Below are 21,886 nucleotides of genomic sequence, written 5' to 3'. Positions count from 1 at the left end.
GTGACGTCAGACTTAACGACCGGATTGTTTAGTGCTGAAGGTTGTTCTAAAGATGCATACTGATTTCTTTGTTTGTTTGTTTGTTTGTTTGTTTTACCATCGTGGTTATTAGCCAGAGCTGGCCCCCACTTACATTGTGATCCCACCTCCACCCACTGAGATGCCAACAAGCGATGACGAAGATGACGACTTTGAGGAAGCTTCCGGGCAGGAAATGGAGGTGACCACGGTGCAAGGTAAAATGCATTCATGTAAACGTTTTAATGTGGTCTCAGGAACTCTGTCCTGTGGCAACAAACAGCAGTTATCTGCCACTTAAAAATATATATAAATTTTCAGAATTAGACCAGCGATATAGCAAAATTATTTCATGCTTCCCTTCGTTTGTGCTGCAATTCAATTCAGTAAATCGGCTCCTCCTTCGTTGCATTTCCAAGAGTTTCCACCAGATGTTGCTGAAGACACAGTGTAGCTTCCTTTTCCTTTGTTCGTATGATCCAATGCTCAACCTTTTCATCTGTGCTTTATTCATCAAATCCAAAGCAGTGCCATTTTTAATGTGCTCAAATATTCTTGTTTTTTCCTTTTTCTCTTTATGTTACAGCAAAGTTATTACAGACAGGTGCTTCAGTTTCCACACCTGACACTGTAAGTCAGAATTATCTTCTGAATTTATATAACATAAATGTGGCTGTTTTAAGATATTATGGGTTAAGATTATTACAGCTTTTATATAATTAAGGCAGTTCAAACAGGTCTTTAAAGGTCTGTAAAGGGGATGGTTGGTACTCTGATGTAACGCTAGATGGGCTGGAAGTGACGTGGTTGATGAGGTTAACATTATGTGCTTTAAAAAGAGAGAGAGAGAGAGAAAACGGAAACTGTTTCCTGTAGAGCAAGTTTGTCCCACTTACTACAGCTGATGCTGCCCTATTTTTTTCCTTCTGTTTTTTTTAAATTAGTGTGACTGCAGTCTACATAAAAATAAAAATTAAAAAAAAATCCTAACTCCTTAGTCCCTCCAGGTTTATCCAGGGCAGAAAGGGGAGCCAGGCCCAGCTGGTCCCCCAGGACCTCCAGGTCCCCCAGGACCAGCCTCAGAAGAAGGACAAGGAGGGGAGCCTGGACAACGAGGCCCACAAGGAGCGCAGGGACCCCCAGGCACACCTGGACTTTCAGGGAAAGATGGACACCCTGTGAGTTTAACCTGCGCGTTTGTGCACTGAATTTGAGGCATTCACAAGCTTCTATTTTTAAACAATTCAGATGTCCGTTCACGGAGCACAGGATGGGTTTTTTTTTTTTACTCTGTTGTGTTGTCAGATTTAAACATGATTGATTTGCTTTCTGTTTTTGTCTTTTCTCCAGGGAAGCAAAGGGGAAACTGGTTCACCAGTAAGTAAAATCCTTCTAGTCTTTCAAATTTCCTTCATGTGGAAGTTATTATTTAATGTCTCAGAGGGGAAAGCTCATGTGCACTGCCGTGATTGTCGACTCTCTCAGGGAGCAAAAGGATTTCCAGGACTACCCGGAGAGTCTGGTCCTAAGGGAGAAAAGGTAAACCGGTATTAATTAAAAACCTTCAGGGTGGTTACAGAAATTTTAACATGGACTTATAAAATTAAATATATAAATATTTCTACTTGAAATGTAGAAAATAACACAAACTTTCTTCTGTTTCTCTCAGGGTGATCCTGGTGTTGGACTACCTGGCCCCCCGGGTCCTCCAGGACCTCCAGGGCAGCCCAGCAAGTCCTCCGTGTTCCTGGTCGGTCATTTATTCATTTTTGTTCTTAGTTTAAGCAAAATCAGGTGTGCTTGATTCATACAAGGAACTAAAATTAGCTCCAGTTTATTTGTGAAATCCTTGTTTCTGTTCTGTATACCTTCATACGTGAACTTTTCATGTAGACACTGCCCATATTCTATTTCCAAATGTTGATATGAATTTGTTAGGTTGTATTTTTTCTGGTGTGATGCTAAAGCTAAGTCACATTTGTTGCAGCAGAAATCAGATCTGATGATACGCCCACATTTTTCATTATGTTCCTCAACATTTTTACACAGCAGTGATATTCATACTGGGGATGAAAATAAATATTTTAAGTTGAAAATAAAATATTTATTTATATATTGTGGAATGAGAAAAAAAGGCTCATTATGTTATAACCAACAATAAAATTTTTAGTATAAGTGACTTACCTTGTGACTAAATGAGGGGTCATTGCCTTTGTGTTCATCAGGAGGGTTCTGGATTTGAAGACTTTGACAGTGACACGGAGATTATTAGGGTAAGTGAAGTTGCTTTCTCTGTCTCTGTATACTGACACTATAGTTTACCTGTTTTACAGAGCATTTTTCTACATTACCTTCCCATAACTGTAATGTTTTCTTGTGTTATCAGGGTCCCCCAGGGCCTCCAGGTCCCCCAGGGCCCCCAGGATCTCCTTCTGAGGACATCTTTTCTGGACTACCTGGGACTCCTGGGAAAGATGGAAGGGATGGAGCAAAGGGCGAACCTGGACTTCCTGTGAGTTTTACCTCGGTCCATTTTCTGTTAGAGCCCAATCTAAATGCAGCAGCTTAAAAATACTAAATGAACCAATATGTTTTCTACATATTGTAAACTCGAGCGGCTCAAGTATTATAGTTTATACAGGCCCAAGTTTATACAGTATTATGGTTTCTTTGGAAGGACAAGGCAGACAATGAAAATGTAATTTCTTTAGTAGATTTCACAGCTGCTCTCACATAACAAACTCATTTGTCATTTGCTAATTTATGCTAAAAGTTAAACAGGAGGTATACTCTAACTCTATTAAAACTCTTTCAAAGGACCCACCTGACACACACAATAGAATTAATTAAAATCAAGAGCAGTTTTTATTAAAAACAAAACAAAAAAAACAAACATAATTTTGCATGAAACATTTCTGTGATTAAGTTTTTTTGAAATGCATCTTTCTTTTAGTATTTGCCTTCAGAAAATTCATTTCTGACCTGGATTCTGTGTTCAGGTGTCTGAGGAGTGGTTTAGTGGCTCTGGGTCTGATTCAGAGTCAGGGTCTGGTCAGGTACAATGGGGTGAAAAGACAGTATTTCCCCTAATGCCATTTAAAATGTTCATTTACTGCTTCCCTGCCATTGCTTGATGCACAGAATGAACAAAGATTGTATGTGTCTGCAGTTAAGAGGTAGTGGTTCCATTTTTGTAGTTAAATTGTACAGTACATAAACATATATGCCACCTCATTTTATAATCATGTGAAAAATGAAGTTTTCCCAGCACTATGAAATTCTGTGAAAAATCAAGTGCGTCCTTACTACTTTTTATAAGGTTTAAGAGGTTAAGCAGCAGCCAGGAGCTGCTAATCAAATGCACCTGATTATTTGATCATCATAAAGTGTGACCACTTCTATAAAAGCAGAAGTTGGTAGTTTGTGGGTCTGGTGCAATCAGGTGTGTGTTAATACAAGGTCACAATTAGAGGTGGGAATCACCATACATCCCACGATACGATATTATCACAATACTTAACGCACGATACAATATTATTGCAATTTTTAAAAATATTTTTTGATATTCAGATTCTGTACATAAAGGTAAACTTTATCAATATTCATTTTATCTAATATCAAAGTCTCACACTCAGTCTTTCTCTCATTTCAGTCAGTTTTATTGTTGACAAACTGAACAGTTTGTATTACAGTCTAGTCCAACTTAACTGAATGCAACCATCTGGTACAATTATAGCTATTCTGAACTATGCAGTTAATGAAAACTATGCAGCCCATTCAGCAACTGAAGAATTTGAAAGTAAATTAAAACAAAATATAATTTTTTAATTTTTAATTTTTTTTAAATAAAAAAAAGTTTTAAACTTAATTAAAATAAAACATGTCTTAAATTAAAATAAGTAAACTGCCATGTTTATTGCTGCCAAAAAAAAGTTAACACATTTGGACAGTGAAGGAATGTCAGGATTCTTGCTCAGAAAAAGGAGCTGATCAACATGCTCTGAAGTCAGAGTTGTGTTCCAGTCCATAAAAACTTTTTTTGTAACAAAATATCGATTTCTGCTGTCCCTGTATCGATACATTATTAGCAAACAAAATATCACGATACTACACAGTATCGATTTTTTTCCCCCACCCCTAGTCACAATCTTCCCCAGTATGGATGTCCCAACAATTTCACCACAAGGTCTGACCCAAGCGCCACATTTCAGACTCTACAAGCCTCAGTTAGTATATTAGATGTTAAAGTTTGTGACAGTACAACTAGAAAAAGGTTGAGACAAGTGTGGCTTCTTTGGAAGGGTCACCAAGAGAAAACCTATTCTGTCTAAAAAGAACATGGCTGCACGGCTTAGGTTTGTAAAACTAATCAAGAGTTCTGGAACAATTTCTTTTGGACAGACAAGACCAAAGTAGAGACGTCTGGTCATAAAGCGCAGCAGCACATTTGATGAAACCCAAATGCAACATATTAGCAGAAACATCTCATACTAACTATTAAGCACGGTGGTGGAGGGGTAATGATTTGGGTTCGTTTTGCAGCCACAGGACCTGGGCACCTTGCAGTCACTGAGTCATGAACTCCTCTATATACTCAAGTATTTATAGAAAGTATTTCTTCAATGGCTAAAGCTAGGCTGAAATTGTGTTACACAGCAGGACAATGATCCCAAGCATAGCAGCAAATCTACAATATAATTATTGAAAAAGAGAAGGATTAGGTTGTTGCAGTGGCCTGGGCTTAGCCTAAACAAACGTCATTAAATCATGTGATGTACTTTGTTTTTCACGAGACTACATAGAAGCTTGTGAAAATGTTTCATTTTCAAAAGCTTGTATTTGCACCCACACACCATTAAATGGATCAGGCCTTTCTTTCCATTATCCTCACAGCTTTTACGGCAGGAGCTAAAGTGATGAACAACAAGCGCTTGAATTTGGTTGCAGCTGTAGCATCTGTTGGGGGAAATGTGTCTTTTTGTTTTTTTAAATTATAGAAGCTCTTACTAACAGTGTGAATGATGCACTCACAGGCATAGAGTACTCACTGCCAGGCTGCTTTGGTTCATGAAAGTTTTATTCACTTCAGACACCAGAAGCTCAAGAGCTTTAATATGCTCATTTCAAACAGCTCGCTTTTATGAGCTCACACAAAGCAGCCCGCTTTTGTCCAAAAATCTGAATAAGAGCCACAATTATGCAACTCTGCCAACTCTGTAATACATGTACATGTTATTCTAGTAAATCCAAATTCTTAAGGGGAAAAAATAACTTTGTTACACTTGCAGGGAGTCAGTGGAAAAGATGGCAATCCTGGGCCTGCTGGGGAGAGAGGAGACAAGGTAAGGCTAATGATCAACATATATTGTGTTGTCACTATTTAAGACATGGATTTAAGAAGACAAGACTTTAAAAATCCTCTCACTGGTTTTGGCTCTCATTTGTGTGTTTTCCAATCCTCAACCTTTAGTTTTAGCCTTCTCTGATTTCCCTAGAGAAGGCCTCTAAGTGCTCTGTTAGCAAAAACAATTAGACAAAAACTCTATAACCGCCTAACACAAAGAGCCTCTTAATGAGATGCCCCAATGGACCAATAAAGCCAAAGGGGCTCGAGTGTAAACAAGTCTGTATTGCAATGGCCGCTCTGTTTTTGTTTTCATGGAAACCAGAAAGAACAACCTTTCCCCATTAAACACGAGCTAACTCTATTTCATTATGTTTTTAACAGGGCGAGCCTGGTGTGAGTGGTCAACCAGGACCAAAGGTAAGATTGTTTTGTTTTTTTGTTTTTGTTATTGTTTTTTTTTTAATCCTGTCCCGCTTGCAGGTTTTGCAATCAGATGTGATCTGAATGCATGGTGGTGCCGAACACATTTAGCTTTTGCAAGAACAGCTATACAGAATCTCTATAGGCTCCTCTTGTTCATGTGAATCATTTATCTGCTTATTTATTCATTTATTTTTGTGTCATTTTAAATATTAATATTATATATCGATATGACGATGTCTAAGTCAAGACAGGCAAGCACGTGAACACAAGAAATTTGATAATACACAGATACATAAATCCACAAATATAGTGTGTGTGTATGAGTGAGAGAGAGAGAGAGAGAGAGAGAGAGTGTGAGAAAGTCTTTGTCACAAATGTATTTCATAATGAGGGTGGGAAGCTGCAACAATACCCACCAGAAGCCTGAAGGCACACAGAGATGGAACCAGGACAACCCCCAAGACCTGAGGCCACACATCTCTGTGACGTTCACTTGTCCATCCCGGGAGGAGAAGGAGAGAGGCCCCAGATGGGGTGCCCACAGCCAAAGGGTGAGAATCCCAGAGAACCAGAGGTAACGGGCACTCGACCCTGCTAGAGGCCGGCCACCCTGGTACGAGCCGATAGCAGGGTCCCAGGGTTCCAGTGCCCGAGGCGCCCAGGACCACCTGGCAGCGCCACTCCTCCCCGACATGGTGGAAGTCCAGGCCAACCTGTGTCACCAAGGGAGCGGGCTGACGACCTCCACCCACACACCCTGGGACCAACAAGCACCAGCAGGGACTGGCAGAAAACCACTGGCTCAGTAGGCACCCTCATTCCCCAAAATCCACCATGATGCTAAAGAAGGTTGACCCGGGGTCAGCAATGTCAATGAGTCTGGGTCAGCACCCACCACCCCCACCACAAAGAGTGTATTGGAGTGTGCAGATGAAGACTCATCTGGAGATGTGTGACAAAGTGAAGGGACAAGACTACCTGGTCTGGGTCCAAGACAAGATGCACCCAGCAATAGTTGTTCTGTCTCCTGGACGCTCCACACCCTTTCTCATTACATGATGAAAAACTTTGTATTTTGTTCTGATAATTATCTGGATTTTACTAGGGATCGGGGAAAATGAGTAGGTTGTTTGAACAGTAAGATAATATTTTGCCCTACATTATTACATCTCCTGTTTTCCATAGAACACGTGTCAAGACAGACAACAAAAGAGACACACCAAGGAGACATAGATGACAGAAAAACTAGAATACAACTCAACTAAATCCTAACTAATAATAACAGCATAAGATGCTGTTTTAACATGTTTTCAATAAAACATAAAGAATCAAAAATACAAAATAAACCCAAAACACTGGGTCACAGACCAAGCCCCGGACAACATGGTGATATTCCTTTCAGGTCATTATTATCTAAATATGTTGCCCATTTCTTTTAGAAATAATTAATGAAGTTTTGTTCTTTTTTTTTTTTTTCTTCCTTTTTTTTCTGCCACTTGTCCCGTTTGATTCTTTTGCCATCAGAATTATTGTCTAAAGGCCAAGATAGATGCCCAACGGATTTACTATACCAAGTGGACCATCCCCGCCTTGCCGTACTGGTCCATTTGATTGACCTTTGTTTTTATTGTTTATTTTATTTTATTTTCGGTTGTTACACGTGACTGGGGGAAAGGAAAGGGAGAAAGAAAGAGAGGGAGGGAAAGAAGAACAGCGGGGAAGAGAAATGGAGATAAAGGGCACAAAAAAAACCAAACAAACAAAAAAAAAGGTGGGGGGCAAAAAATACATACAGTGGGGCAAAAAAGTATTTAGTCAGCCACCAATTGTGCAAGTTCCCCCACTTAAAATGATGACAGAGGTCAGTAATTTGCACCAGAGGTACACTTCAACTGTGAGAGACAGAATGTGAAAAAAAAATCCATGAATTCACATGGTAGGATTTGTAAAGAATTTATTCGTAAATCAGGGTGGAAAATAAGTATTTGGTCACCTCAAACAAGGAAAATCCCTGGCTCTCACAGACCTGTAACGTCTTCTGTAAGAAGCTTTTCTGTCTCGTTACCACTCGTTACCTGTATGAATGGCACCTGTTTGACCTCATCATCTGTATAAAAGACACCTGTCCACAGCCTCAACCAGTCAGACTCCAAACTCCGCCATGGCCAAGACCAAAGAGCTTTCGAAGGACACCAGGAAAAGAATTGTAGACCTGCACCAGACTGGGAAGAGTGAATCTACAATAGGCAAGCAGCTTGGTGTGAAAAAATCAACTGTGGGAGCAATCATCAGAAAATGGAAGACATACAAGACCACTGATAATCTCCCTCGATCTGGGGCTCCACGCAAGATCTCATCCCGTGGGGTCAAAATGATCATGAGAACGGTGAGCAAAGATCCCAGAACCACACGGGGGGACCTGGTGAATGACCTGCAGAGAGCTGGGACCAAAGTAACAAAGGTCACCATCAGTAACACACTACAACGGCAGGGAATCAAATCCCGCAGTGCCAGACGTGTTCCGCTGCTGAAGCCAGTGCATGTCCAGGCCCGTCTGAAGTTTGCCAGAGAGCACATGGATGATACAGCAGAGGATTGGGAGAATGTCATGTGGTCAGATGAAACCAAAGTAGAACTTTTTGGTATAAACTCAACTCGTCATGTTTGGAGGAAGAAGAATACTGAGTTGCATCCCAAGAACACCATACCTACTGTGAAGCATGGGGGTGGAAACATCTTGCTATGGGGCTGTTTTTCTGCCAAGGGGACAGGACGACTGATCCGTGTTAAGGACAGAATGAATGGGGCCAAGTATCGTGAGATTTTGAGCCAAAACCTCCTTCCATCAGTGAGAACTTTGAAGATGAAACGAGGCTGGGTCTTCCAACATGACAATGATCCAAAACACACCGCCCGGGCAACAAAGGAGTGGCTCCGTAAGAAGCATTTGAAAGTCCTGGAGTGGCCTAGCCAGTCTCCAGACCTCAACCCCATAGAAAATCTGTGGCGGGAGTTGAAAGTCCGTGTTGCTCGGCGACAGCCCCAAAACATCACTGCTCTTGAGAAGATCTGCATGGAGGAATGGGCCAAAATACCAGCTACTGTGTGTGCAAACCTGGTAAAGACCTATAGTTAACGTTTGACCTCTGTTATTGCCAACAAAGGTTATGTTACAAAGTATTGAGTTGTATTTTTGTTATTTACCAAATACTTATTTTCCACCCTGATTTACGAATAAATTCTTTACAAATCCTACCATGTGAATTCATGGATTTTTTTTCACATTCTGTCTCTCACAGTTGAAGTGTACCTCTGGTGCAAATTACTGACCTCTGTCATCATTTTAAGTGGGGGAACTTGCACAATCGGTGGCTGACTAAATACTTTTTTGCCCCACTGTATATATCGATCACCTGGATCACCTGTTGAGAGAAAAAAAAAAGACTGAAAGCAAGCAAAAAAGAGAGCAATATAATAAACAACATCATTGCGATGATCTATGTGTAAATACAAAATATTGACTATTATTGCGCAGCATGTAAGATCGACAGCGCACAGTGTGCTTTGAGGTAGCAGCAAAGAGAGGTGTAGTTTGTCTGTGAACACCTGTGTGTAAACCTGTGAGCATGAGTGCGCTTGTATTCAAAAGGTTCCTTCATGTAACGATCTGCTAGAGGGTGTGGGGAGCCATAGCCCTGTCCTCCAGGGCATGAAGCAGGTATGGAGGAGATCCAGGGACCAGAGACCCCCAGAACGCAAGAGTCCAAGGAAGACCAACGGAGGGGCAAGCGTGCCACTCTACCGAAAAGAGCTGAGGAGAGCCCCAGATGAGGGATCAACCAGCAGCCGCGGAGCAGAAGCCAGAGAGGGTTGCAGTGACGTGCCCCTAAGCTCCACTGGCAGCCAGCTGTGCCACAGTGGACCGAGCCCCAGGCCCAGAGGCCGAGGGCACTCCACCCCCCGAAGGGGCACGACTGAGCCACAGGCACCAGGCCCCGACAAGCAGCCACCGGGAGTGAGCCGGTGCATACCTGAGCGCCCAGCCCATAAAGTTTTGTTCTTTCAGTAATGATGTAATAAATCTCCAGCTCCTAATTGGTGGCGCGACTCTTTTCTGAATTTGATCGTTTGTGATATCGCTCATAATGGAGCTGCTAACTAGAAAGTAGTCTAAGCGAGATTGTGAGTGGCATACTGGTAAAAGGAAGGTGTAATCCTTGAGAGTGATACGAACGCCAAGAATTGTAAAGACCAAATTCACTCTTGTATTATTTAAGAATGATGGACTTCAAATTCCTTTGACTCACTGCTGGATTGAGCCTGTCAATTTCTAGGTTGAAGTCCCCTCCTCCTAGGTTGAAGAAGCACGCTGTCAGAATGATCTGAGAAGAAAGAAGGGAAGGAAGGAAAAACTAGCAATACACAGATACTATAAATCTGCCTTCTGAATCTGTAATAGTGTTGCAAACAGTGAAGTTATATATTTTTTTCTTATTTATATGGCTACGCTTCTTTGTTTTGAATTGTAACAGGCTGAGAACATGGGAGGGAACTGTGGAGAAGTGAGTTAGGGTTAGCTGAAAGACGATGTCTGCCTGTGTCATTTAATCGGTGCTGAAGTCGATTGAAATGTGTTTTTTAATCTTTTTTTAAATTACTTTTAAAACTGTCAAAGAGTAAATCGGTAGAGAGAGTCAGTAATAGAAATGTGTGCAATTTGTGTTTTTTCATTTCGTCTCACAATACTACAGCATAGCTCTGCTCACTTACCTCCCACCAAAGGTTAAGATCTGCTCATTTTGCTATTCATTATATTTGATACATTGACAAACCACCATTATCGATATTGGCAATCATAATTCTGCTCACTTTTTATGCTTGCATTGAGGCAAATGGTTTCTTGTGCTGTGTTAAAGCAACTCCTTACCTGCTAAAATATTTTTTACTTTTAAAAGTTAAAAAAAACAAAAACATTATGTCTCTTTCAGGGAGATCTGGGCCCACCAGGATTCCCAGGTCTACCAGGAGCAGATGGTCCAGAAGGGCATCCTGGTCCTAGGGGTCTGCCTGGTCCTCCTGGCCCCCCAGGGCCTCCAGGAAGAAACTTCTTCCCAGACTTTGAGGTATAGTGTGTTTCACTACTAAGTGTATGGGGATAATATATCGAATGTTTTGTCGTTTTTATCATTAGAAAATCATAAAGAATAATCTGCAACTTTAGCTGATATGAGTAGTGATTTGTTTGTAGAACTAGAGCATGATGACAAAGAATGTATAATAACTATGCAATGTTTAACCCAATCTCCCTGTAAACACAGAAACAGTGCAAATGAATTGTCTGTGAATGTTGCAGAGTGTGTGTTATAACAAAAGTTTTGATCATTAACTGTGCATAAATTTGATGTGAGCCCTCGTTTCCAACAAACATGTTGGCTCATTGCTAGATGCCTTTGCACTTTTTTAGGACCTTGAAGGATCGGGGCTAGAGGCCGCTTCAGCAGCGACATTACCCAGAGGTCCACAGGTACAAATGTGGCACGATTTTAGTGTCTTATCATTTTAGCATTTCACTAACGGCTGCCGTTATTACCCGAGGTTTGATTTTGGTTTGATTTTCACAGGGACCTCCAGGACTCCCAGGACTTCCAGGACCCAAGGTAAAATATTTGTGTGTGGGTCTATGTGAATGGCTCTCCTATTTACATTTAAAGTCTAAGGCCTTGGATGGCATTCAGTAATGCATACAATAAATTGCTGTTTTTGCTAAATGCAATTTGTTTTTTTAAATCTAGATTTCTTTATTTTGTCTCCTTCATCCTTTTCATAGGGTCAAGATGGTTTTGTTGGTGTTCCAGGAAAGCCAGGACAAAAGGTTAGTCTGCTGAAGATATTAAATCAGACAAGCTTCTTGAAAGTCTGCTTGCTTTACGTCCATAAATGACCATTAAGTAAAAGGCCGTGGTGAGAGGAGATGTCGGCTTTAGGCTGCATGGTGCTCTAGAAAGTAAAGATTCTGTCATCTTACAGGTTCACAGCCAACTTTGTTGTGCTTCTCACTGGGTTCCACTAGAACGCTGTGTCCCTAAAGATTGGAACATTATAATCAATATCATTGATTTGGTTATTTATCAGTTTTTCAGAAAAAATTCCTCAGTTTTAAAAAGGCAGAAATCAAGTCAGCTTTTTACATCATAGTGATGCGTATTTTTCTTCATTCCTTCTGCAGGGAGAGCAGGGTGTTCCCGGGGACCCAGGCATTCCTGGCACAGATGGACTGACTGGGGCAGAGGTCAGTGATCTAAATAATTCTGACACATTTTAACAAGCAGTGTGCCCTTTTTTTAAGACTGATGCCTAAATAAATGATGTTCAGTCAAGCTGTAAATTATTTCAGTCTGCACTAGTTTGCATGCATCAGTGACAACAGATGTAACTCAAAACAGCATAAAAAGCCGTAGCTTGGGTGGGGTTGGGTTGCAAAGTAGATTGCAGATGCAGCAGCAACTGGAGAGTAAGGTTAACCAACTTACAAAATGCAACAATTATATATGTGTCTTTTGTTTATGTTTTTTAAATGATTTTACCCATACTATATTTTTACTAGTCGGAGAGAACAGACACATATTTAAGTGGCACTAAGAACCACAGCTAATGTTTAATCCTGTGTCTGTAGGGACCAAAGGGGGACAACGGTGACCAAGGACAAAAGGTGAAACCATCAACGAGTTGCTAGACAGATACTGCATACATGCACTGCTATGTGCTGAAAGGTAAAAATGTCAACTATTTTTTTTTTTTTTTCCCCAGGGAGAGCCAGGACAGGATGGGCGTAGTTTGCCTGGGCCCCCAGGACCACCTGGACCACCAGGAACCATCATCAACCTTCAGGATGTAAGTAGTGATACTTTGGTGACTCTACTATTTAAACATGATGATGTTTAGTGAGTCTCCGTCTTACTGTTAAAACTCCTTTTCTCTGTCTTCAGCTCTTATTGAACGACACAGATGGTGCCTTTAACTTCTCAGGGATTTTTGAAGCTCAGGGACCCGCTGTGAGTACCTGACCAAAATTCACTGAGTGTAGACCAAATGCATTCTTTCTAATAGCCACCAGAGGGCGACTCTTCTGGTTACGAAAAGACTACTGGAATACCATCCCACTGCTGTCGCTCTTTGACTTATTTCATTATATAGATTATCAATTATTCAATTGTGAAATCTCATAATTATTTGCAGGGACCAAAGGGTCCAAAGGGTGACATGGGATTTCCAGGTTTGCAAGGACCGGCTGGACTTAAAGTAAGTGGGATGTACATACAACATGATTTGTTTTCTGTATGGACACTATAATGAAAACTATCAGGAAGTTGTTTTTTTTTTAAAAAAGAAAAACGTACTTGTGTGTACACACAGGGTGAAAAGGGTGAGCCAGGATTTGTCATCTCAGCAGATGGATCCATGATGTCAGGCCTGCCTGGGCCAGTGGGACCCAAAGGATTCAAGGTTATATTGCACTTTCTAGACCTAACTCCCTGGTAAAGTTTTCTGTGTATTTGCATGAAGAGTGCAGGATGGTACATAAATATAGCTTTTTTGCAGGGAGAGAACGGTGTACCAGGGCCCCCTGGAATTCAAGTAAGTGATTGAAAGTAAATGCTAATGACTGCTGGTTTTATTTCCACTGATATAGATCATCAGGTGCATCACTTTTTCTAATTCCCAACAGGGGCCCATAGGACCAGCGGGACACAAGGGAGAATTTGGGCTCCCTGGAAGACCAGTAAGCACCATGGACTCTCCAAACACTGTCTAATTAAGAGTAGATTAACATATTTCTGTGCATTCAAAAATTAGAAGATTAAAATGAACTAAAACAGTGCATATTTGACACGATTAGCTATCTCCAAACTCATTTTCTCAGTGCATGCATTGAAACTCCTGTTTGATTTGGTTTTATGTTAAATTTGATCACACACTGACTTGTTCAGCAAACTATCCAATCTCCAAAATTTCCCTGCGGGAACTGTTGAAGTTAAAATCTATGTAACTTTCATTTTTAAAAACTTAATTGCTTTTTGGATAACAACTCTCCGTCTCTGTAGGGTCGCCCAGGCCTCATGGGACCCAAAGGAGAGAAAGGGGACTCTCGAGGCCTGCCAGTGAGTCACGCTTTACGGTTTCTATGTATTAATGTTGTGCACCTGGTTTTGATCATAATCTTTAAATGAAGCATAGGCTGCTTTGATTTCCTTGTGCCAGTTTGGCAAAGTTTCATTTCAGTTTTTTCAGTTTTGTCTTTTCTTCTTTTACTCTTCATAGGGACTTCCCGGCCCTCCCGGCCCACCGGGGCGCCCAGGAATATTCAACTGCCCCAAAGGAGTAAACACTTTTAATTTTTTACACAGTTCTTGTCAATTGTCACCTTAAATTATGTGTTTTATTTGCTCACTGTTTCCTTTTCTTCCTAAAGACAGTGTTCCCTATACCCCCCAGACCACACTGCAAAACACCCGTAGGTTTCTGACCGTACAGCTGCACTGTATACTAATAAAGCATAATAAATCGACAGCTTTAGTACAGCCTGTGTTAAAGAGCTTTATGTAAAATCCCACTGGTAAAATTATATTTGTATTGTGGAATATTGATTTCGCACAAAGTCTGTCTGCTTATCTGCAGTGCATACTTGATTTTTCTCTGACACAGGCTGCATAAAAGTCAGCATGTATATTAATTATCCATCGGACTTTAGAGTGTATGCTGAGCCGACTCTGAAGTGCATCTTGATCAAACCTCATGTGCACAAAAGTACAAAACTTTTTTTGTGGGCTACCACGCCATTTTTTTTTTTCTCTCTTCACACCGTCCTCTGCTTTTCCTTCTGTGTACCGATAACACGCATGTTTTCCACTGTAACACCTTTTATCACTCAAAACATTTTAACAGCTGCTCCAAAATATTCCTGCATGATGCATTTCAAGTCTGTAAAGATGAAGGCTAAGTGCAGGAAACAAAAGGAGGTAGAAAACCTGCATGTGTTTGCAGTTGCTGATCAAGTGTAGTGTTAACATGCAAAACGGACGTATCAGTACCATAATGTATTGTAAACTGAGAAGGAATTGTGTCACTGCCTGTTGTTAATCTGCATTTTTTTCTGTTATTTCAGCTTAATCCAAATGGAACCATTCCAGCTGGTAGGTTTGGTCACCTTATCTGTTTCCTGTAAATTAAACATCAACTAATTACGGAAATAGTTTGCCAGAGACTGCCTTTACACTCAAAATACTTTTAATAAACATACCCAAAGTTGCAGAGTATTTACAGTACATTTTGTTGTCTCAAAGGTAACTGTCAGACAGGAATAAAAGGGGAGAAGGGAGAGAGGGGACTTCCAGGGATACCAGCTCCACCAAGTGAGTTAAAAATGTCTTCCTTAGTATTAAAATAAAAACACTAAATATATTAAGAATTATCAGAGAGAAAAATCAATCTTAAGGGTTTAAAAGGGCTAATTTATGTAGCTTTTTAACCTGCTGTGATTCAAGAATTAAAGTGTTGTTTGTTTGTTGTTTTTGTTTCTCCTCTAGTGTCATATAATCAAAGAGGAGGCTGGGTAAGTTTTATAAGGGACAAACAAAGGTTGCTCTTTTCTCTTTTTTTGTTATGGAATATGTGCTTGAATTTTAACCACAAATTGTATGTAAAAGGTGAATATAGCCATTTGTTTTGTGGATTTATGATCAGGTTGTAAGAATGTGTCTAAAATATCCTGAAAGCTAAGTTGGGTGAAGACGTAAAAGAAAATATTAGTGGTAAACCAGTTGGAGACAGTTTAGCTGGAAATATATAGGCAGATACTTTATAGTACATTTGCTCAAATATTCTAAGGAAATGTAGAGTTCATACTGGATGACAAAAAAAAAAGAAAAAAAAATCATTATCATGGATTTTGAACATTTTTTAACTACTGGATGACAAAAATGGCTCAAAAGTATTTTTAACAATTAAAATTTGCCCCAGTTGTAGCTTTACTGCTTGTTACAAGTGGAAAAAAGTCATTGCAAAAAAGTGGTTGAGTCAGGAACCACTTAGATTAGTTTAAGACAATGAATGATTTGAGACTTATGTCATGTAAATAAAGAGAGTTCAGTGCCAAATTATTAGTTAATTTTAGCAAACTTTATTAACAACGTTCAACCACGTGTGCTGACTGCATGACGGCAAAGGCAGCTGCTAATAAGTACTTAGTAACATTCAAATAAAATACAAGAATTTCACTCACTTGAATTGGACCACAAACCTTTTAAATCATTTTAAATACTCATATAAAAATACTCCAAAACATACCAACAGGAGTTCTGGCATTTGAAGCCTAGCAGGGAGCTGGTGGCTACAGCCATGTTTGTCAACTTCTGCCTGTCAGTGAAGTCAACCACACTCCAGATAGATTTAAACTTTTAATAGAAAGTTAACAAGTTTTGTACCAGACTTGATTTCTGCTCTAAAGTTTGGTCTTTTTACATGGGAGTCTTTATAGATTGACTTACTTTTCGAAGTCTTTAAGTAGACATTTAAAAGACTGTAGTTTTTGGCTCTTAATCATTTTTCAGTCAGCAGTTGGTTACTGTGTGATGGTTTTGCCTGTGTATGCACTAATAGGTGATGAATGGTGACCAGGGAATCAAAGGGGAAAAGGGAGAGGCGGGGTTCCCGGGGATTTCAGGTATCCCTGGAAAATCAGGACCCGTGGTAAGTTTTATGCATCATGGTATATTTTTGAAAGAATAAACCTTAAAGTGTTAGTAATTCTGTCCTTTATATATTTTAGGGGCCCAAAGGAGAATCAGTGGTCGGTCCCCCTGGTCCCGCTGGGCCGCCAGGCCCTCCTGGTATACCAGGCTATGGCAAGCCTGGTCTTGTTGGACCTCCTGGGCCACCAGGACCTCCAGGGCCCTCTGGGTCATCCTTGAGATATGGTTCAGGTAAAACTCATTAAACTGCAAATATAATAAATATAATAGTCTGAAGGATTAGTTACTGTAACTAATGAAATAAAAGAATCACTTACAATATTCTACATGAAAGATACTGAGATCTTTGTTATTGCAGGTCCTACCATTGCTGGCCCCCCAGGCCCTCCTGGACCTCCTGGACCACCTGGACCTGCTAGTCCTTCAAGTAACACAGCGTCTGTAAGTCAGTTTATCTGTGGCTGAGCTATATATTAATATAACACCAGACCCATGATTCTCTTAACTGATTTTTTTCTGCACATTTTGTACTTTTCCACATTTGCTTCTCAGCTGAAAACGTTTTCGACCCGTGAGAGTATGATGCAGCAAACAGTGAAAGATGCAGAGGGCACTCTGGCATTTGTTACAACGACAGGAAGTCTCTTCCTTAAAGTTTCCCAGGGGTGGAAAGAGATCCAGGTACTAATTTACAATGGCGCTTTATCAGTTTGGTAAAACAGTTTTACAGAAATACTTTCATGTTCATATTAGTACACTGGTCACAGAACAAACTGCTCTCCATCATGATCACGAATAACACATCTCACCTGCTCAGCTTCACCCTAATGAGGCGGCAGAGCTCATTCTCACTCATACTGATTTAACCCTTCTCTCATAACGCTTCAGGAAATCCTTTCTACCTTTCTATGTGAAACTGTACAGTAACTCTTCTTTCTGTGACAGGTGAACACACCTGTCAGACATAAACTTCCACACACATATTTCTGTATTATACCCTCTCTTGCAGCAGTTTCTTGGATTTCTAGTCTACATATTATTAATTCAATTCACACTACTCTCTTTTTACTCTTCTTTAACTTAATCTCTTTTTATTTTTTATTTTCTTAGGGTTTTTTTTAATCACTGTTGTATATGTGAACTTTTTGGCTAAACTCACACTATAAGATTCTCACTCTGCACCTGTGCCGCTTTAACTACACTGTTTTTTTTTTTTTTTTAGATTTCTTTGTCCTGCTGCTGTAAGACAATAATTACCTTTGTAGGATCAATAACATCTTTCTCGCTCTCTCTCTAAATAGCTAAGGTCAATGCACTGGAACATGTGATTTAACTGCAGAAATTTCAGAATAAGAGGCACTTGATCCTTTTAGTCTGATATTTGGACTTGTATAGATGCTGGAAACAGTTTTTTGAGGTCTGTTTTTTTTCCATTAAACTAATAAATGATTAATGAGCTGCAAACAGGAAAAAAAAACCCAGAAAATATTACTGAATCAAATCATTATTATTGATTTAAGGGCAACGTGAACTCAAATACATCAACTTTTGGTATATATTTTCCTAACTTTATACTTCTGTTTTGTTCACACAGCTTGGCAGCCTGATCTACCTCGCCAATAACATTATCCCACAAGATGAGGTACTTGTTGCATAACCTGTCAATATAAAAAAAAAATGCCTTTGGTGTTTGGTGTTAGAGTATTCATCTCTCTAACATTTATTTTCAATGATTCATTTAGCCTCGAGCCTCACATCATGTAAGAGGAGACACCATACAAAGAATACACTCTGTTAAAAGCAGGGTGAGTGCTTAATTATCATCGAAGCCCTTGTGAAGAGATTTGTTTTTAGTTGTCTCTTGAACAACCTCGGATTAACACTGATCTGTTCCGTCTTCTCCCTGAAGCTCAACCTAGTGGCGTTGAACCAGCCTCACTCAGGGGACATGATGGGGCTTGACATGGCTGACCGGATGTGCTTCGAGCAGGCCAAGGCGATGGGTTTGGCTCCCAACTACCGTGCCTTCATTTCATCCCACAGACAAGACCTGGTTCACGTTGTCTATCCAGGTTTCCGGCAGACTCTGCCAGTTACCAACCTCAGAGTGAGTGCTGCTTTTTACTGTCAAACAACCACTAGCAGCAAAGTTTCATCATGTCCGAAGCATTTTTTTTTTTTTTTTTAAATGTATCGAACCTGCTGTCTGACCACAGGGAGACATGATGTTTAGGAATTGGCGCTCAATTTTCACCGGCAATGGGGGGCCGATCAATACCAGGATACCCATCTACTCCTTTGATGGCCGGGATGTCTTAGCTGACCCCTTCTGGTTTGTACAATTCATTTACTAAATTTGTTTCTTGGAGTCTGTTCATCGGTCTACAGCAGTGATATTTTCTGTTCTCTTTGCATTAGGCCTCAGAAGAGTGTTTGGCACGGCTCTACCAGCCAGGGGCTCCGCGCAACAGACAAGCACTGCGAGACATGGCGAGCAGACCATGTATCCGTCATGGGCCAGTCATCAAGCCTGACCTCAGGTCTGCTCATGGGTCAGGAGACTCGAAGCTGTTCCAACGAGTACATTGTCCTCTGCATTGAGACCCACAAAAACCCGTAATACCACTCATGCAAGGAAACCCATCCAAGCCTCCACTGAAGTTAAAACCTCTGGAAAAAGATCTGAGCACCCCTCTTAGAAAAACGATGTCGCTTTCTGCACATCTTTGGTGCTACGTGTAGCATTTTGTGTTCTTTTTTTTTTCCGACTCCACTTTCACATTTACAACATGAATGTTACTAATTCTGACACCTTTCCCTCTACTGGCATCACACAAAGGGTTTGAGGCAGTAACAAACTGCTGACATCAGCAAGGTATCTCCTGGGAAGTTAAGCTAATATTAGGTTGTTTCTACACTCTGGAGTTGAAACTAGTTTGTGAACTGCTAAGCAAAGAAATGAATAGAAACGACCCTTTGTGTTGTAAAGCAATCCAAAGGATTTCCAACTTGGCATATACAATACTGTAAAACCCAGGACAGATGCTGACATGGGCTGCTAATTTTTTTTAGCATCCTTCGTATTTAATAGTCTAACATCTCCAATGCAATGTGCTAAGGATTTAGTCATGTTAAAAATGATACACGCAGCACCCAGAGTTTTTTTTTTTTTTCTCAAGAAAGGTGGCAACAAGACACATCTGTGTTATATTATGCGAACCATACATAAAGTAGTTTTCCCCTCAGATGTGCAGGCGTGTTGAGGATGAGAGAGGTCCTTTTTTTTGTAGTTCTTCAGGAGACTGTAAGTAAAGACTGAGGTTGGCTGCAGGAACCTGCACCTGCCCTGAAGCGTGGCAGTCCAAAGACTTTTCCAATGGAAGTGTAAAAGGCAACTTACATATTTTTTTCTATGTTTACAGGTTGTCTTGAAAGGTTTTAAACCAATTCAGGAAAAAAAAAAGTTCTATTAAGACCAGAACTCTCCACAACCAACACGTCCCTCGGACAACCAGTGTTGCCACCAAAGTAACTTTTGATGCACTGTACTTCATTTTTGATATTTTCTAGTTCAATATTTTCATTCTTTAAAACGTGTTTGTCTTGTAGCTTTTTTTTTTCATCTTATCAGCTCTTTCTCTTAAGGGTATTTAATTTAAATTCAATGATTTATTTATACTGTCACAGCACATAACAAGAAATCAGATGGTTAAATTTAAGAATGTAATTTATCATGTGTTGTTTGTCAAATGACTGTTTCTTCTAACTTTTTGCCTGTTTTCTTTCTTTTTTATTTTCATATGTTGTCTTTCCATTGTTTTAAAGAAGTTTGGAGAATTCTGGAGAACATTAGCGACATCAAAAATAATTTCCATCCAGTGTAAAAGTGCCATTAAAACAAATCATTCAGTTTTATGTTGGAAAGAAACCCTAGAAACTGTCTAAGGTCAAAAGTGAAAGCATGTGTTTTGTATAGATATTGGTGCTTTATGTTGAATAAAGACTTTTCATAACTTGTGTTTCTTTCATTCTTATTTTAGAAAAATAAATCCTGTGGTTATTTAATCTGCTTCAAGGTTTTGATTTTATAGCACACAGACTTTGTGCATTGGTTCAGTTGTATCACTGCTGTCAACCTGCCAATTAAGAAAGATGTTGTTGTTGTTTGCTAATTCAAGTCAGTGCATGATGCTGTTAATATTAGAGCGTGACCAATACAGGATTTTTTAGACCATATCTGATATTTGATTTTAGAAATCAGATATATTGAATTTATATTTTTAAGACACATGAAAGATAAGCAAATTTGAAAATTATTATGTGTAGTTATGTATTTATTGTTTATGATGTGTCCAGCTTTACTTGGATCTGTTGGATGAGGTGCTTGTGGCTTTGCAAATGCTCTGTTTTACTTTGCTGAGTGCCCTGTGGTGGATAAACCATGCATCCTCAACAATCATAATATGACTGAAGGGTGTTTCTCTCATCTCTTCTCAACTTTGTCTTTTTAATTTCCGTTTATTTATTTGATTTGTTATAGATGTTAACCGTCATATGTTGGCAAATAGCTAGCGTCAATTCTAATATATTAACCTTGTAAATCGCGCTTTATTATTGGCCATCTGGAAATATCATAACATGTATTTTAGTCATAAGAAATTGAAGTTTCCAGTCCTTTTCAAGGTAATATTTTAAAGTTGTCAACTCACACCTACCCCATTCTGAGACTGTTCACTGGGGAAAACCTTTAGTTAGCAAGACAAAGGGTTATAAGTATAATGACCCCTGCCTGCTGCCTACCGCTGAGGGGAACTCAAGATGGAACAGAGTTCAGCCCCTGTCTATGGCACTGGTTAGTCAGATATTAGCCTGACTATATCTAGGTAATCTCTGAGGATCTCTGTTCTGATCAGTTTGGAAACTGTGGTGGAGAGCAGGTGACTAGAAGTGCTATCCATCATGAGGTTTCCTACTAGCCTTGTCACCACCTACTGGATGGAACATGGGGCACCTTCCAGGGCAGACTGATTCACTTATTTTGCCACAGGGACAGATTTTAAAGGTCTTTTTTTTTTTTTTTTTTTTTTTTTTTTACAGCACCTTGCAGTTTGTGGTGCAATAACATAGGGATTTCTCAACTTGGCTGGTGGTATAAATAAAGTATGTAGTATCTTACACTAAACACAGATATTGAATCAGTTATGTACAGCAGCAGTCCAGGCACATAAACAAACGGTAGAAAACAGATGACGCACAGAGGAAGAGGTGCTTCTGCACCCGTGACATTGTGCATGACTTTCAAAATCAAGTTTTCATGCACTTCACTTTTTAACACAGCTAATTTGAAGTC

The 21,886-nt window shown here is 39.9% G+C and overlaps 1 protein-coding gene across 4 annotated transcripts in view; it reads left to right on the top strand.

Annotated features, from left to right (window-relative positions):
• The window catches only part of LOC146511672 (collagen alpha-1(XV) chain-like), a 68,885-nt gene extending 48,332 nt beyond the window's left edge, over positions 1-20,553 (top strand). Inside the window, exons 8-44 of one of the 4 annotated variants that reach the window (XM_085173042.1) lie at positions 113-236; positions 605-648; positions 1,017-1,196; positions 1,369-1,395; positions 1,504-1,557; positions 1,688-1,768; positions 2,244-2,291; positions 2,405-2,530; positions 5,307-5,360; positions 5,747-5,782; positions 10,777-10,911; positions 11,253-11,312; positions 11,410-11,445; positions 11,616-11,660; positions 12,015-12,077; positions 12,462-12,497; positions 12,596-12,679; positions 12,775-12,840; positions 13,034-13,087; positions 13,202-13,291; positions 13,388-13,423; positions 13,515-13,568; positions 13,891-13,947; positions 14,108-14,167; positions 14,259-14,300; positions 14,952-14,979; positions 15,130-15,198; positions 15,373-15,398; positions 16,445-16,534; positions 16,614-16,767; positions 16,895-16,977; positions 17,089-17,217; positions 18,131-18,178; positions 18,279-18,341; positions 18,446-18,643; positions 18,753-18,868; positions 18,955-20,553. In XM_085173042.1, the coding sequence (XP_085029168.1) occupies positions 113-236; positions 605-648; positions 1,017-1,196; positions 1,369-1,395; positions 1,504-1,557; positions 1,688-1,768; positions 2,244-2,291; positions 2,405-2,530; positions 5,307-5,360; positions 5,747-5,782; positions 10,777-10,911; positions 11,253-11,312; positions 11,410-11,445; positions 11,616-11,660; positions 12,015-12,077; positions 12,462-12,497; positions 12,596-12,679; positions 12,775-12,840; positions 13,034-13,087; positions 13,202-13,291; positions 13,388-13,423; positions 13,515-13,568; positions 13,891-13,947; positions 14,108-14,167; positions 14,259-14,300; positions 14,952-14,979; positions 15,130-15,198; positions 15,373-15,398; positions 16,445-16,534; positions 16,614-16,767; positions 16,895-16,977; positions 17,089-17,217; positions 18,131-18,178; positions 18,279-18,341; positions 18,446-18,643; positions 18,753-18,868; positions 18,955-19,156 (2,898 nt within the window). In that variant the 3' untranslated portion in view covers positions 19,157-20,553. Of the gene's footprint in view, positions 1-112; positions 237-604; positions 649-1,016; positions 1,197-1,368; positions 1,396-1,503; positions 1,558-1,687; positions 1,769-2,243; positions 2,292-2,404; positions 2,531-5,306; positions 5,361-5,746; positions 5,783-10,776; positions 10,912-11,252; positions 11,313-11,409; positions 11,446-11,615; positions 11,661-12,014; positions 12,078-12,461; positions 12,498-12,595; positions 12,680-12,774; positions 12,841-13,024; positions 13,088-13,201; positions 13,292-13,387; positions 13,424-13,514; positions 13,569-13,890; positions 13,948-14,107; positions 14,168-14,258; positions 14,301-14,951; positions 14,980-15,129; positions 15,199-15,372; positions 15,399-16,444; positions 16,535-16,613; positions 16,768-16,894; positions 16,978-17,088; positions 17,218-18,130; positions 18,179-18,278; positions 18,342-18,445; positions 18,644-18,752; positions 18,869-18,954 lie in introns of all 4 variants that reach the window. The other 3 variants (XM_085173041.1, XM_085173040.1, XM_085173043.1) reach the window with 3 other exon arrangements.
• Positions 20,554-21,886: the final 1,333 nt, after the last annotated feature.

The sequence above is a fragment of the Neolamprologus multifasciatus genome, chromosome 9, assembly GCF_963576455.1.
Source record: "Neolamprologus multifasciatus chromosome 9, fNeoMul1.2, whole genome shotgun sequence".
NCBI classification, from domain to species: domain Eukaryota; kingdom Metazoa; phylum Chordata; class Actinopteri; order Cichliformes; family Cichlidae; genus Neolamprologus; species Neolamprologus multifasciatus.
This window is presented reverse-complemented; position numbering and strand designations above follow the sequence as displayed.